The sequence below is a fragment of the Cherax quadricarinatus genome, chromosome 17 (assembly GCF_038502225.1).
Source record: "Cherax quadricarinatus isolate ZL_2023a chromosome 17, ASM3850222v1, whole genome shotgun sequence".
NCBI classification, from domain to species: domain Eukaryota; kingdom Metazoa; phylum Arthropoda; class Malacostraca; order Decapoda; family Parastacidae; genus Cherax; species Cherax quadricarinatus.
In genome coordinates this window covers 7,382,417-7,398,725 of record NC_091308.1, presented here as the reverse complement: position 1 = coordinate 7,398,725, position 16,309 = coordinate 7,382,417, and the positions used below count along the sequence as shown (strand labels likewise).

Sequence of the window (16,309 nt, the reverse complement as noted above, 5' to 3'; positions counted from 1 at the left end):
AAGGACTTAATTTTAAATGAGTTCTTGCTAATTGACCAGTTTTAAATATTCGGCACGACATTATATATATATATATATATATATATATATAATTTGATTATGATGAGAGATGGCAGACAGATTAAGTCTTCATCATTATTCACTTGTAGAGTTCAGATGAAGGCAAGACAGGTCAAGCTAACAACGGGAATGAGAACACATGAATTTCTTGTAACTTTTATTTGACTTGGTGTTTTCTTGGCAAGCTGAGGGAGGACCACTGACCTGGCCACTTGTATGTCTGCCACAGCCTCTCCCACCTCACTAGTAAACATGGTTATAAAATTGCAAATCAGTATATCATAAGAGTTATGGCTGGGATGAATGACGTAATATAAACATTCTGTAAAAAATAGTCTCGGAGTTTTCTATGTCCAAATGAGAATAGTAATTCAATGTTATCTTGGCGTTGGTCTGACGACGGTGAGGTACTTTCCCGTGTTGACTAGAGAGCTGCAGAGTGATGACCACACGCTCATGACCAGTGTTGCTACCAACACCACCCCCAGCAACATATACACCACATAGGGCACGATTACTCTGCTCGTCCCCAGCTGCTGCTTCTCCCCAAGGGAGTCGTGGTCCAGGGTGAGCAGTGTGCTGAACACGATATAGAGCGAGGAGGGTAGACTCCATCGCTGGATAGGGGCAAAGATGGCCAGTCCTAAAATAATATACACAATCAATAGGGCAAGGTATATCACCCAGGGCACCGCGTGGGTACGCCTCGATGCCTGTGGATTCCCTGTTCTGCTCTGTCTCTGTATTGTGGGGTCCACACCTCCGGGAAAGGCTTGTTCACTTGATATAGTCCTATACTGGGAGTTGTTTGGACCAGTTCCAGTAACACTATTCGAGGCACTCGAGGAACTACTTTGGTCTGTATCTCTTGGTGTTGAGGAGAGACCACTGATGGAGCCGAGAGTAGAGTCTAGTGTTGGCACCCGGGACTGCTGCTGAAGGTCGGACATTCCTATGGGAAGTTTATTTTTGGCACTGTTGGATAGCCCTGTTGAGCCGGATCGTTCCCAGGGACCATTAGGAGTGAAGTGGGTACTAGGCTCTGTAGCCCCGGGGCTAACACCCGCACTAGTTGAACTCTGAGGTCTGCCGGCCAAATTGAGGGTACTTAGAGCAGAAACTCCTCGCCCGCTGCCATACTGCCCCGCACGCCCTTCCATCACTTCACCGTTTCCATCGGCGATTCTTGCTTGTTTACCATATCCACAGCGCCACGCCCACGCCTTTCCCATTCCCTCGCGAATGGTGAAAGCTCCGCTGATGGCTAGCAGCAGGACGAGAGGCGCTCCGACCAGGGAGAAGAGGACGGCAAAGACACGACTGAAGCTGGTGCGTAGCGTCATGCCACTGGGACCTGCGGAGTGAGGCTAGAGTCAGGTCAACACAACCATGCTTCAGAAAACACAGCATTTCCTCAGGGATACCACACAATTATGCTTCAGTCATCACAAAACCATAGCTCAGTTAACACTCTCATAAACTACCACTCTGGCGCTTATGGATAAAAAAAAAATATTTCATGACTTTTTTCGTAGATACGCACACATGAAAACACATGTGCGTATATACTCTTAAGAGCACGTGTGCGTATATACACTTGAGGGCACGTGTGTGTGTGTATATATACACTTGATAGCAACTGTGCATATATACTTGCCCTCATTATAAGGATGAGTGAAGTCATCTGCATTATTATTAATTTACGATATTATTTTTTCATTATTATGTTTCATTATTATTTATCTAACTTATTGATACTACTAATAATTGTTAATGAATTTTACTACTGTTATTATTAATACTATTCATGTCGTAGCAAAAGACCCTATGGGTATGATCTAATTAAGCCGGCGTGTTGATGACGTACCCACGAGGGTGGTGAGAGAGGCAGAGTAGAGTAGAGCGCCAGACATGGTCCAGGTGGGAGCTCTGGAGGCGTAGCCGGCTCTAGCAGCGTCCAAGACGGCCAGCTCTAGACGCTCCATGTACAGCTCTATCTTGCTCCTCCATACAGCCTCGTAGGGCAGTACCTGCAAGCACACACAAACACACACATGATCTTAAGTTACCATAGACACATCAAAATAACAATCAGAATGAATATGATGCTGATACTGATAACGCAGCTGATGATAATGATTAGCAGCATTATTATTAATGTCATGGAGAAGTGTTAAAATCGTGAAGCTCCAAAAGGACGACGGTGCAATTCTACTGATCATGAACCCAACAGTTTATTCAGTTGCTTTATTATGTACCCTATACCCAGCCTATAGGCAGTTGGAAAAAAGAAAGATTATAGAGGCCAATAATGGATCCAGGGATTAGGTCTCGAAGTTTTGGTAGTTGAACAAATTACAGTAGTCGTGAACTGCTTACATGTTTATATGTGGTTACAGTAGTAATAAATTATATATCCAGACTTGAATTCAGTCGCAAATATATGTAGCTCTAAATTATTTATATTGCCTTATATTTTAGCAAGGGACAGTTGAATTTAAATAAGCTTATAGAGATTATGAGTCATTTACAATAGGCAAACTCTGAATGTTTCCAGAATGGTTAGTAATATACCGCTGATGATAAAATACCTTGACATTTCTTGAATATTTGTGAGCGAGATGCCTCGAAATTCATTAGTTTTATCGCATTCTAGCACATAACGAGGCAGGGTATGGCACTGGTTCATCTGGCAAAGTTTATATTTAGTTATGTCTACGTCAGCTGATGATATATTTTAAAGATTGATGAACTGATTGGTGTCAATCTTCCCTCAATCTCAAGTCAACGAAGTTTAATTGAAGTTCTCTTTGTATTATTGCCTTCAAACTACTAGTTGACAGCCCAGGGTTGTAATCTACTTTCTCCTTGAAGGCATCAGATCTATTATGCATAGGAAGACGAATGTAAGATGGAATCCAGAGGTGTACTCTGACTCCAATGTCTACAGTCCTACCATACTTGTGTCTGGCGTCGGACACAAGCATGCATGCCACGGTTGACACATGAAATTAAGAGCATTTATGGATGATAGAAAATCAGTAACGATTTAGATGATAGATACATGGACATATTTGAGTGCAAGTATATGAAACAGTTCAGTCTGAAGGATAGAAGTCCAATCGTTGATTCGTTCTCCAGTTTCTGTATGAGTGTCATCACTCAATATGACTAGAACGGCACTACCAGATGCACCACTGGGCTCGTGAGCAGAGCCATCAGCATAAATAATTTGTTGAAGCGAGTGCTGTGTGACTAAGGCATCAGTACAACTTAAGGCATCGTCCTTGGCCTCAAGACGAAGCTTTAGTGGTGGTTTAATAAAGTTCTTTGAGGAAAAGTGATGGACAGTGGTACAGAAGGAGGTAATTTGCTTTGCTGCAGAGAAGTGTCACTGGTGTTGTCGTACTTGACATTGATTATGTATCTGATTTATTTTTTGGTCAATTCCAGTTTCCATGATCCATTTGTGCTGTAGAAAGTTTGAATGGTTTCTGTGCAATGATATTCAGTCAGTTGCCTGAGCATATTAACACCAATAATACACAAACAACCCACACATAGGAGAGAGACCCTTATAACGAAGTTTCGGTTCGCCTTGGACCATTTATAAAGTTACTCTAACTTCTCTTGTCCTCTTCAGTACTTTGGAGAAACTTGCCGTTCTCTTTCTAACAGATTCAAGGAGCACAAAGAAAGTGGTAGGTTTGCAGACACGAATAATGCTCTTTCATGTCATGTTAGAGATCAGTCATTCTATTGACCGGTCCTCTGCTAGAACTGTCTACCCTACTTCTATCCTTAACAGTCGCCGTCTTGTTGAAGCATCCCCTATACACAACTTTCATAAAATGAATCATAGACTTGGCTTTGTCCCTATAGCTGCTTTCCTTTCTCATTACATTGTCAAATGCTCCAAACTTCAGAGCACCGTGACTTAACTTGATCTTTTCTTCTCTCTCTGCCTCTTCTCCTTTCCTTTTTTTCCCGTTTTCTTTGTTTTCCTTTCTTCTGCCTAAGTGTGTTCTGTCCCTCAGTTTTTCTTCCCTGTGTTTTTGATCCTACCCCTTTTGGGCCCTTAGCTCTCCTGCAGTGCTCCTTTTTATAGTCCTTGACTGACTCCACTTCTACTACTGCTACTACCATTCTTATTACTATTGCTACTACCTTTACTTTTGCCTCCCTTCACCCTTCACTCCCCTTTTCATCTCTTGACCCATTAAAACTATTCTCCCTACTTTCTGCTACTTCTACTGCTGCTGCCACTACCAATCTTACCATTACCTCTACTTCTTTTCCTTCCTCTTCTGGTCCCGTTCCTGTCCAGCTCGCCTATATATATTGGCTCCCTCTTTCTTTTGTGCCAGTGTGACTTTGTAAATGATCCAAGTCGGACCAAAACGTCGTTGTAAGCTTCTCTCTCCTATGTGCGGGATATTTGTGTATTCCAATCATGGTATTATGCCTTTTTATTCTTCAACACCAATAAAAAATCAATTTCTTTCCGCATGTTTAGACTTTTAGTGGTAAGGGAACATCCTAGGATGATCCTCATCACTTTGTTCTGCAAATTTGCAAGCTTTCCAGTCTGACACAAGAGCAAGCAAGAGTGCAGCATAATCAAGTAGAGCAAGCAAGAGTGCAGCATAATCAAGTAGAGCAAGCAAGAGTGCAGCATAATCAAGTAGAGCAAGCAAGAGTGCAGCATAATCAAGTAGAGCAAGCAAGAGTGCAGCATAATCAAGTAGAGCAAGCAAGAGTGCAGCATAATCAAGTAGTGATCTAATATAAGCAAAATGCATCATCTCTAGATACAAGGGATGAACTTGAAAGAAGAATAAGGAGTAAACAAGAAGAGGATGATGACTGATGAAACATGTAATTAAAGGAGGGTTCTGGATATGGTTAGGCCATTTAAGAAAGTACTGCAGCAAGAAAGGCAATTAAGAAGGTGCATTAAGAGGGTAAAGCAAGAGATGTAATTAAGAGCGTACAACAGGAGAGCTAAGTGGGTGAGGGAAGAGAACTAATTAGGAGGGTTAATAAATCTGGATTGGATGGAAGGAGGTGTAGGGGACGTCCAATGAATTCTTGGGTGTCACACGAAGGTAGGGGAGTGAACACCAGGAGGTAGGGAAGTGAACACCAGGAGGTAGGGGAGTGAACACCAGGAGGTAGGAGAGTGAACACCAGGAGGTAGGGGAGTGAACACCAGGAGGTAGGAGAGTGAACACCAGGAGGTAGGGGAGTGAACACCAGGAGGTAGGAGAGTGAACACCAGGAGGTAGGGGAGTGAACACCAGGAGGTAGGGGAGTAAACACCAGGAGGTAGGAGAGTGAACACCAGGAGGTAGGGGAGTAAACACCAGGAGGTAGGAGAGTGAACACCAGGAGGTAGGGGAGTGAACACCAGGAGGTAGGAGAGTGAACACCAGGAGGTAGGAGAGTGAACACCAGGAGGTAGGGGAGTAAACATCAGGAGGTAGGAGAGTGAACACCAGGAGGTAGGAGAGTGAACACCAGGAGTTAGGGGAGCGAACACCAGGAGGTAGGAGAGTGAACACCAGGAGGTAGGAGAGTGAACACCAGGAGGTAGGAGAGTGAACACCAGAAGGTAGGGGAGTGAACACCAGGAGGTAGGAGAGTGAACACCAGGAGTTAGGGGAGTGAACACCAGGAGGTAGTAACCTGAACACTAGGAGGTAGGAACTTCAACATTAAGTGGTAGGAACTTGAGCAACAAGAGGCAGGAATTTGAAAAATAAGGGATAGGAACTTAAACATTGGTTACAGCATGCAAAACTGACACTAAAATATTTATAAAACATAACCAATGGTATGGGGTAAACAACGCTGGAGAACTGCCTAGCAACTACATTTAATACATGAACATTGATTATAATGGATGTCTGCAATAATTGCTCAAGCCTCGTACATCATTTGTATAAAATATACACTAAATAATTAATATAAGGCAGGTGGATGATGTTTGTTGTAAGTTATATACATAAAAATTAGTATAAGGAACATGCATATACAACAATTCTAAAGCAAATAACGATACTGCGAGTATGTTAAGTAAAAGAAGACAAGTACAACTAATATGACATTTTATTGTCGCAACGTTTCGCTCTCCAGGACCTTTGTCAAGCCGTTACCAATATAACGTCACGTTAGTTGTAGTTGTGTAGTTTCACCTAACATATTGTGGGTAATTTTACTGACAATGTGCTCGGTGAAAGGCCACCATGATGGTCCAGTAGATAAAGGCGTCGAGAAATTTACCTCGTGTCCCACGAGGCTGAGTAAATATCTCTGGTTCGATCCCTGGCTAGTTGCAGTATTATTATTATTTATTTATTTTAAAGCCACTTGTTTTGCTGATGCATTAATAACAATTTTAAACTGAGTTCGCACGATAATTTAAAAAAAAAACTAACATACTCCAGTAAACAAATTGTGACTAAATTCATACTGGCACAAGAATACGACTAGTATATAATTATTATTACATTCATTGGGGTACGCTAAGCCCGTAGGGATCATGCAGTACCTGGAGGAATGTGAGTCATTTAGGTTTGATTCATGGTAATGGAGCACAGGTCTAATTACTTAGGCGAAAAGTTCCCTCACCGGCATCAAGGAACCTCCCTGGAGAGGATACTACAAATATAGACGTTTAGACACTGACTGTAACTCTACGGTAATCACTCACCAGTTTCTCATGTGAGTAATTTTAAACAATGTTGAGAATGTAAATCACACAACTCCTACATACTTATTTTAAACACAATTATTTCTTAAAACTGCCATCACATGCGTACAAGATCGATGTAACATACATCTGGCGTTTGTTAGTTTAGTGTTTAATAATATTAATGTTTATTGTTCGGACTGTTATTGTAACAATGAATTTGTATTACTGTCTATAGCTGAGATAATGTCCAGGTCTTATTTTATAATAAACTATATTACTTTCTCTATTTTTATAATTTTTACAATACTATATTAATGGTGTGATTATTTGTATCAGTGAGTGAGCACGGGCATGTGCTATCTCGCCTTACACCAAATACATGAATACTGATCACAAAGTAGTGAAGGGTCTTCCAGGTCCCTCCACTCCAGCTCAGAGATCAGAATGTGACTGCTGACAACAAAGTCTCATAGGCAAACACCTTTTTGCGCAATAATTTTTAAACATTATCTTGTGTTTGAAGTATGTTCACTGTGTGGACTCTGTGATTTTAACTACATTGTAGAAACAGCTTCTGAGAAAAAGGGTCATCACTCTGAACTTCACTCAGAGTATTCTTAAAACACTGCTATATATTCACAAACAAATATCTTACATTATGTCACAGAGGACTTAGTTTCTGCACCTTGCCATGTTTGAACATAAGTGTGAACGTACTGTGTTACACTTTTGTGACATAGTTGCTGTGCCTTACCCTTTTCATGCATCTGTCCCGTGTGAACAGACTATGTATTTAAGTGGAGTACACTATGCGTTCTGAAATTCATTTTGACTCATTTGGATAGTGCTAACCTAGACTTATACTCTGTTACCAGACTAATTTTTGCACGGTCTGATGTGAACTGTCTCGGGAAGAAGTTTGCGTCTGCATGCTAAATAATAAATGGACTTAATATTTTTCCTAGCTTTTTGATTCAGCCTACACTAGGATAGCAAGAACTTTGCTCGTATTGTCTTGGTGTCTTCACACTGTATTCTGTGCACCTACTCTGACTAGATGGTATCGGTAAACATACTCACGGTGCGGACTTAGGGTAGTGTGCTAGCGAGATGCACGTCTTGATACCTGTGAGGGGTCTTAAAAGTGTCTAATATTTCTCGTGATAAGTCCTGTGCTGGACTTATAAATAGTGGGCCGACTAACTTACATTTGGCAGACTCTAAATATGATTATGAAAGATATCTTTGTTCAGCAAAGGTAGGTGCATCATAGACTCGTGAATAGAAGTAGTAAGATGTATAATTTTGGGATGGTTTACCTACAACAGGCACTTGTTTGGAATCAGAAGCAAGCATCTCTCATAGAAAACTGTGCTGTAAATAACATTAATCTCTAAGCATGCGCATACCAGGTACAACAATGCGGCGAAAAAATCCAAAATCATAGACAATTGACTCTTATGAGTCAATTGTCTATGATTTTGTATTTCAGCAGATTAAAATGATTTTGTGTTTAAGCAGATTAAAATAAGAATGACCAGCATATAGGACAAATAATATGTAAGTTTGTTGTAGTTATTATTAATCTTTGACGTTATATCATGCGGTGACAACAACAACATCAAGTACAAAACAGTGGGAACTTTATATAAAGAAAGCTTGAAGAGTAAAGACACACATTACAAAACAAGTTTTTACCGGAAAACGTTTTGCCCTGTGCAGAACTTAATCAAGTTATCCTAATGAAGATGACTCAACAAAACTCTACACAGAGCGAAACGTCGTCCCAAGAGAAGTTTCCCTCCCCCCTCATCATGACGTTTGAATGCACAAGGAAACCCACATGAACGTAAGTGTACAAAGTCAAGCTCAGTGTCTATGTCATGTCTAAATCCCACATGGACGAAAATTAAAACATGAGAGTGAAAAGGATCTGCCTATTTCTGAATCAGTCATGGCCCTCTTCAGCGGGGTCTCTGAGGAAGAAATTTACGGATCTATTCAGTTCTGTGTTTTGCTATCTATTCATCAGGGATGTACGTGTTCACTGAGCAGTGTTTATGGCGCATATCACAAAAACCAAACATATTCAACATGACTTGGTGACTATCAGTACCTTAATGACTTACTTGTCTTAGTTCGGTGGCCAGTCCCAGCACTAGGTCGGTCCTGAGGGCGGCCATCCTGTTGACAGTCTCGCTCTCTGCTGCGCCTTCTACAGAGGAGAATATCGCCGCCCCTGCCACCCACCACGCCACCACCAGCACCATCACACCCACCTGCAAGGTGGTAGCCTCTTATATAGCCGCCCCTGCCACCCACAACACCACCACCAGCACCATCACGCCCACCTGCAAGGTGGTAGCCACTTATATATCCACCCCTGCCACCCACTACAACACCACCAGCACCATCACGCCCACCTGCAGTGGGTTAGCCACTTGCTGTACCACAGAGGCGCTCATATAATGCATATCAAATATTGTTATATTCACAGAGAAACGCTCAACCTTGAGGATGCAAAGGCTCACCTGCGAGAGTAACGCTCGAGTCACCAAACTGAAGGACTTGGTGGCCAAGGTGAGGTCGTCCAGACCTTGGGTGGTAGGGGTGAGGAAAAGACGGTAGTGTCGTGGTCGTCGTGGTGGCTCCGGGTCGTTCCGTCGTACCTGCACCCCAACGTTACGACGAGACATAGGGATGAAGTGACAGGGACAGTTGCAGAATCGAGTGTTATGGCTGCTCACCACCTCCCCCGTCAGGCCCTGACGATGTAACACATTTTCTTAATAAAGGTAGGTGTTTCAGCGAGTGCGCTACGGGACCCAGTTGAAATACAGTAAGTCGCACTGTTTGACTTAACTGGGCTATCCTATGCTAAATCGACTGGATAAGAACGCTATGTTCTTAAAATATCATTTCTCTCTCACAGATGGCTCCAACTTCATCCTGTCCTGTACTTGTATGTCTCATAACAATAAAAATGCTTTCAAATGAGCTGATGTAGGTAACAGCTCTTAGCTTGCCAATAAAGTTAGGAATCCTTAACCTGTAATATAGCTGTCAATAAAGCTAGGGATCCTTAACCTTGTCAAACCCTGTGTAAAAAAAAAAAAAAAAAAAAAAAAAGTTGCACAAATTTGTATTAATGTTTGTTAAATATTTGCATATTTTCCTGGATAAAATTTATTATTATTATTATTATTATTATTATTATTATTATTATTATTATTATTATTATTGCTGCTAATTCTAAATAATACTTATATTATGGGAATAACTGCAAGTTATGTAATTGTCATATTCCATCACACAGGCTGAGTTTCGTACATAATGTAATGTAATATGTTAGCCTGAGCTAGAAGACTTTAATAAGGTGTTAAGGGCATCGTAAATCTTCCCACTAAGCGTTCTGCAGCTGAGGTAGCTTCAGATGTTTGGATACAACACAGCTGTAGCTACCATTACCATACAAATTTTGAGATGGGGAAGAATAACCTGATAGGAACTTAGTCAACAATACTCAAAAAAATAGTTCATCATACCCACAAAGTAAACAGATAACTGTAAAGTTTTAGCAGTAGCAAACGATGATATTAATCAGCACCTGTCTTTCGTATGCTTTAAAAAGCACTGTAATTCCCTTGTTATCAAATATTTTCAGAATAAAAAACTTGGTGACATCAATATAAATTTTCTGCTTCCGTATCATTACCAGTTGTCTCGTCTGGGGTATCTATCCACATATTCTAATAGAATAAATGCCTACCTAGGCCACAGGACTTCATTATTTAAACTGGCTGTTTACGCCCTACAGGTGAGCTTGCTTGCGTGTGTATGGTGGGGTGAGTATATGAAGTGTATGTGTATGGTGGGGTGAGTGGATGAAGTGTATATGTATGGTGGGGTGAGTGGATGAAGTGTATGTGTATGGTGGGGTGAGTGGATGAAGTGTATGTGTATGGTGGGGTGAGTATATGAAGTGTATGTGTATGGTGGGGTGAGTGGATGAAGTGTATGTGTATGGTGGGGTGAGTGGATGAAGTGTATGTGTATGGTGGGGTGAGTGGATGAAGTGTATGTGTATGGTGGGGTGAGTGGATGAAGTGTATGTGTATGGTGGGGTGAGTGGATGAAGTGTATGTGTATGGTGGGGTGAGTGGATGAAGTGTATGTGTATGGTGGGGTGAGTGTATGACGTGTAGGTGTATGGTGGGGTGAGTGGATGAAGTGTATATGTATGGTGGGGTGAGTGGATGAAGTGTATGTGTATGGTGGGGTGAGTGGATGAAGTGTATGTGTATGGTGGGGTGAGTGGATGAAGTGTATGTGTATGGTGGGGTGAGTGGATGAAGTGTATGTGTATGGTGGGGTGAGTGGATGAAGTGTATGTGTATGGTGGGGTGAGTGGATGAAGTGTATAAACGCACTTCATGCCAGTTTACAGGCATCATTAATAATGTTCACCTGTCATTATCAACTTCCTGTTAATATCATCATTAGTCATATTACAGAAACATACAATACAATGTTATCAAAACAGTTCAAAGCCAGTATGTCGAATTCCACAAGCTATATCCATTATCCCATTAACGGTGTCCAAAGGCACACAAATCGTATCTATAATTTCACAAACCATCTAGATAATTACAGAAACCAAATACATAATTCAAAGTACAGGTTACAGGTTCGTTAGTATATCTTTGATATTAATTTATCTTTAATATTATTTTCTAAATATAAAACGAACACAAAGTGTTTAAATTTTTGAGACAGGTAAATAGTGTGTTCATCTCTCTCTCTCTTTCTCTCTCTCTCTCTCTCTCTCTCTACAATGTACTGAATATTTTCAAGTGGGGACGAACTGTCTCTAATTAACACTCTACAATAGATAACAATCTAGTTGACTCTTGTTAACACTCTAGGTAACACTAGTTAACACTCTAGTTAAGACTAGTTAACACTTTCACTCTTGCACACAACTTCTAGATCGTCCATTTACATGAATATGCAGGTGAAGAGTTAAATACATATGATGAATGTCTTGGTGTACTGCGTCTGCCATCACCTAGCTGTGTTTGCGGGAGGGATGGGAGATAGCAACGAATCTCAGCTCCTGGCCCCGACTGGCACTAGGAGCGTCTTACCTGGGCCGACTCGAAGGCGAACCTGGTGGAGTTTTTGACAACCTGCGAGTACTGGGAAGTGACGCTGGAAGGTCGAGATGGGTTGTCTCCCACAACCTGTCAGGGAGACACGGCAGTATATTTAACAAGATCAAGGGCCTTCATACAATATCAAGATACAACACACATAATCAAGACACATCATACAAGATCAAGATATCATATTCGTCAACATCTGCTGCACTTGTTATCTAATCTCCAAGACAGTTCATGTGTCTCAGTGCCCATTACATACTTCGTGTTTGGCTATGCATATATTCACAAATATATCTCCATGACTCACCGAGTAATTAAGTAATTTATGATCAGATACTAACAGTTTGTAAATAACTAAAGAAAAAGAATCAGTTGATGGAGTTACCTCAGGTTCGAGGAACCTAACTCTCTTCTCTCCGTCAGCATCCCAGATGGGAGTGTTGCACCGCGTGGAGGCTGGCGTGGGAGCAGCCACGGGACGCTCGTACAGAGGAGGGATCACCGCAGGGATGTGGTAGTGGTGGCTCCGTGTCTCCATGTTATCATCCACTGGGTGTGGCACATAAGTAAGCGGCTCACCCACCTGGTCACACCCACGCCGTCACCAGCACCAACGTCACCAGCAGCCAGCACCACCGTCACCAGGACCGCCGTCACGCGCAGCCAGCACCACAGCACCACCGTCACGCGCAGCCAGCACCACCATCACCAGCACCGCCGTCACGCGCAGCCAGCACCACCATCACCAGCACCGCCGTCACGCGCAGCCAGCACCACCATCACCAGCACCGCCGTCACGCGCAGCCAGCACCACCATCACCAGCACCGCCGTCACGCGCAGCCAGCACCACCGTCACCAGCACCGCCGTCACGCGCAGCCAGCACCACCATCACCAGCACCGCCGTCACGCGCAGCCAGCACCACCATCACCAGCACCGCCGTCACGCGCAGCCAGCACCACCATCACCAGCACCGCCGTCACGCGCAGCCAGCACCACCATCACCAGCACCGCCGTCACGCGCAGCCAGCACCACCATCACCAGCACCGCCGTCACGCGCAGCCAGCACCACCATCACCAGCACCGCCGTCACGCGCAGCCAGCACCACCGTCACCAGCACCGCCGTCACGCGCAGCCAGCACCACCATCACCAGCACCGCCGTCACGCGCAGCCAGCACCACCATCACCAGCACCGCCGTCACGCGCAGCCAGCACCACCATCACCAGCACCGCCGTCACGCGCAGCCAGCACCACCATCACCAGCACCGCCGTCACGCGCAGCCAGCACCACCATCACCAGCACCGCCGTCACGCGCAGCCAGCACCACCATCACCAGCACCGCCGTCACGCGCAGCCAGCACCACCATCACCAGCAACCAAAGGAACACACAAGACATTGGTAATCTATACAAACCAAAACACGAAAGATGATACAACGTAGCTCACAGGTATTCTTATATGCTCAAAAGGTCCTTCTATTAATAATTAAAATAATAATACTAATTATAATAAATCATTATCATCATTATCATCATTTTCAAAAAAGGTATCCCTTATGTCCTAGTACAGAATATCTCACAATGTTCAAAACTCCATTCGTATACACGTAGCTTAGAGAAGCAGGCAATTAATTCCTTACATGAAAATCCACTTTCCAGAGCTACAACATTCTTGATGCTCTCATACTTTCAAACTTAGAGGCGCAACATTCATTAAAGGCTTCAACTGTGTTGCATAAGTGTCTCAATCTTCAGCATTATTGATGTCAGCAACTCTAACAATTCGTTTGTGCTCTTCAAGTCTGTTAGATGGAGAGTGGCCAGTTTCTCCTAAGTATTGGAGAGGACAAGAGGAGTAGGAAATAGAGTAGACTACGAAAGCATCAGTAGCAGGGAGAGAGTGACCTAGTAGCGATTAGTGAATTGGCAGGGCCAGGAGCTATGAATCGACCCCTGCAACCACAAATAGGTGAGTACAAATAGGTGAGTACAAACACCCTCTCTCTCTCTATGTATGTATGTATGTATGTATGTATGTATGTATGTATCTATGTATCTATGTATATATGTATGTATGTATGTATCTATCTATCTATCTAATCAATCTATCTCTCTTAACTGATTCAGCATAATTTTAAAGAAAATTTATCTCTCAGGTACTTACCTGATTTAAAGTATCTACTTTCTGGAAAGGTACTTAAGTGTTGGAGTGCTTCTTGACTCACATTAATTTGTTGAGTAACCTCTGACTGTTGTAGAGATACACTGCTATAGAGATATACTCTCGGAAAGGTAAATTATTTGAGAGGTACTTCTACTTGTTGCAGAAGTACACTGTTGGAGTAGAGCACCTACCTGCTGGGGTAGGGAGGCAGCAGGGTTGTGGACCTGACTTTGGACACGCATACGCGAGTGCGCCGCCGGTGCAGAGAGACGGGAGGCAGCCGAGGCAGGGCGTGGCGAGGTGTCTGGAGAGGGACGCGAAGCTGTAGAAATGAACTGTGAAGCTGCTGAAGTCGGTCGGGAAGAGAGCGTCGAGATGGGACGGGAAGTGTGGGGTTCAATGTGTGAGCCATCATCGTACTCGTTCATCATGCTGTCAGCTGACACGCCACCTGTTCATTGCAAACAATTTGAACACCTTCACAGCGAGAACAACTTACAACCTTCGACTCTCAGAAGATGCTAATTTCATTTTATCAAACTGGCAGTTTCCCCACCTAGGCAGAGCAGCACTAATGAAGGAGTGTCACCATCACCTTGCTTATGTAAACAGTTGGCATATATCTCAAACCCTCTGCAGGGTGACTCAAAGGAAGATGGATTTATGAAGGATAAGGTTAATCATAGAATTGATGAAGGAAAAAAGGTGAGTGGTGCGCTGAGGTATATGTGGAGACAAAAAACGTTATCTATGGAGGCAAAGTAGGGAATGTATGAAAGTATAGTAGTACCAACACTCTTACATGGGTGTGAAGCTTGGGTTGTAAATGCTGCAGCGAGGAGGCGGTTGGAGGCAGTGGAGATGTCCTGTCTAAGGGCAATGTGTGGTGTAAATATTATGCAGAAAATTCGGAGTGTGGAAATTAGGAGATGGTGTGGAGTTAATAAAAGTATTAGTCAGAGGGCTGAAGAGGGGTTGTTGAGATGGTTTGGTCATTTAGAGAGAATAAATCAAAGTAGAATGACATGGAGAGCGTATAAATCTGTAGGGGAAGGAAGGTGAGGTAGGGGTAGTCCTCGAAAAGGTTGGAGGGAGGGGGTAAAGGAGGTTTTGTGGGCGAGGGGCTTGGACTTCCAGCAAGCGTGCATGAGCGTGTTAAATAGGAGTGAATGGAGGCAAATGGTATTTGGGACTTGACGAGCTGTTGGAGTGTAAGCAGGGTAATATTTAGTGAAGGGATTCAGGGAAACCGGTTATTTTTATATAGCCGGATTTGAGTCCTGGAAATTGGAAGTACAATGCCTGCATTTTAAAGGAGGGGTTTGGGATATTGGCAGTTTAGAGGGATATGTTGTGTATCTTTATACGTATATACTTCTAAACTGTTGTGTTCTGAGCACCTCTGCAAAAACAGTGATTATGTGTGAGTGAGGTGAAAGTGTAGAATGATGAAAGTATTTTTTGGGGGGGATTTTCTTTCTTTTTGGGTCACCCTACCTAGGTGGGAGACGGCCGACTTGTTAATATATATATATATATATATATATATATATATATATATATATATATATATATATATATATATATATATATACATACTATGTATATACAGGGAAGTACCACCTCTATGGCTGGAATGGGGACCCTCATCCTCAGAGAAGACAATAAATGTACCTCAGGGAAAACTCAAGGTTCTCCCCGGAGCTGTTTGAATATTTTCTTCTCCTACCACCCCCTATATTTGATATTATATGTGAACATTTATTAATAAACAGAATACATTTACAGAAAAACATAAACATGAATACAATGGCACAATGTATCAAAAACCATGAATTTCCTCCAGCTCCTCTGAGGCCGGACGCGAGCCAAGTATGCAGCAAGCATTTCCCCTTTGGATGGCCACGCTGAGGCGCTGGAACATGAAAGTGGCTGCCCTTGGGTCCCTGTTGGTGTCGATGAGTCTGGAACCCAATTCTTTCAGGAAACGTGTGGCATTTTTTCCCCATGATCCCAAGGTCTCTGAACCCACTGGGACAAATTGATACTGTTGGCTTATGTCCCTGTACTTGCTGATCTTGTACCCCTCCCTGTGGTCAGCAGCTCCTCCCTGTCGCCCCACACTGTGACGGATATAGGTGTTAGCCAGTGTGGACACACAGGTATAGACCCATGCTAAGAGCTTGCCATTCTTCCAAGGATAGATGGTGATCCCGTTGGGG

At 43.0% G+C, this 16,309-nt stretch overlaps 1 protein-coding gene across 4 annotated transcripts in view; it reads right to left on the bottom strand.

The window, feature by feature from the left end:
• Positions 1-216: 216 nt before the first annotated feature.
• Positions 217-16,309, bottom strand: part of LOC128686428 (uncharacterized) — a 133,004-nt gene continuing 116,911 nt past the window's right edge. For all 4 annotated transcript variants that reach the window (XM_053773348.2, XM_053773349.2, XM_070085775.1 and 1 more), the window contains exons 4-10: positions 14,279-14,538; positions 12,305-12,502; positions 11,905-12,000; positions 9,289-9,522; positions 8,887-9,036; positions 1,928-2,090; positions 217-1,414 (exon numbers count right to left, since the gene is read on the bottom strand). In XM_053773348.2, coding sequence (XP_053629323.2) covers positions 438-1,414; positions 1,928-2,090; positions 8,887-9,036; positions 9,289-9,522; positions 11,905-12,000; positions 12,305-12,502; positions 14,279-14,538 — 2,078 coding nt within the window. In that variant the 3' untranslated portion in view covers positions 217-437. The remainder of the gene's footprint in view (positions 1,415-1,927; positions 2,091-8,886; positions 9,037-9,288; positions 9,523-11,904; positions 12,001-12,304; positions 12,503-14,278; positions 14,539-16,309) is intronic.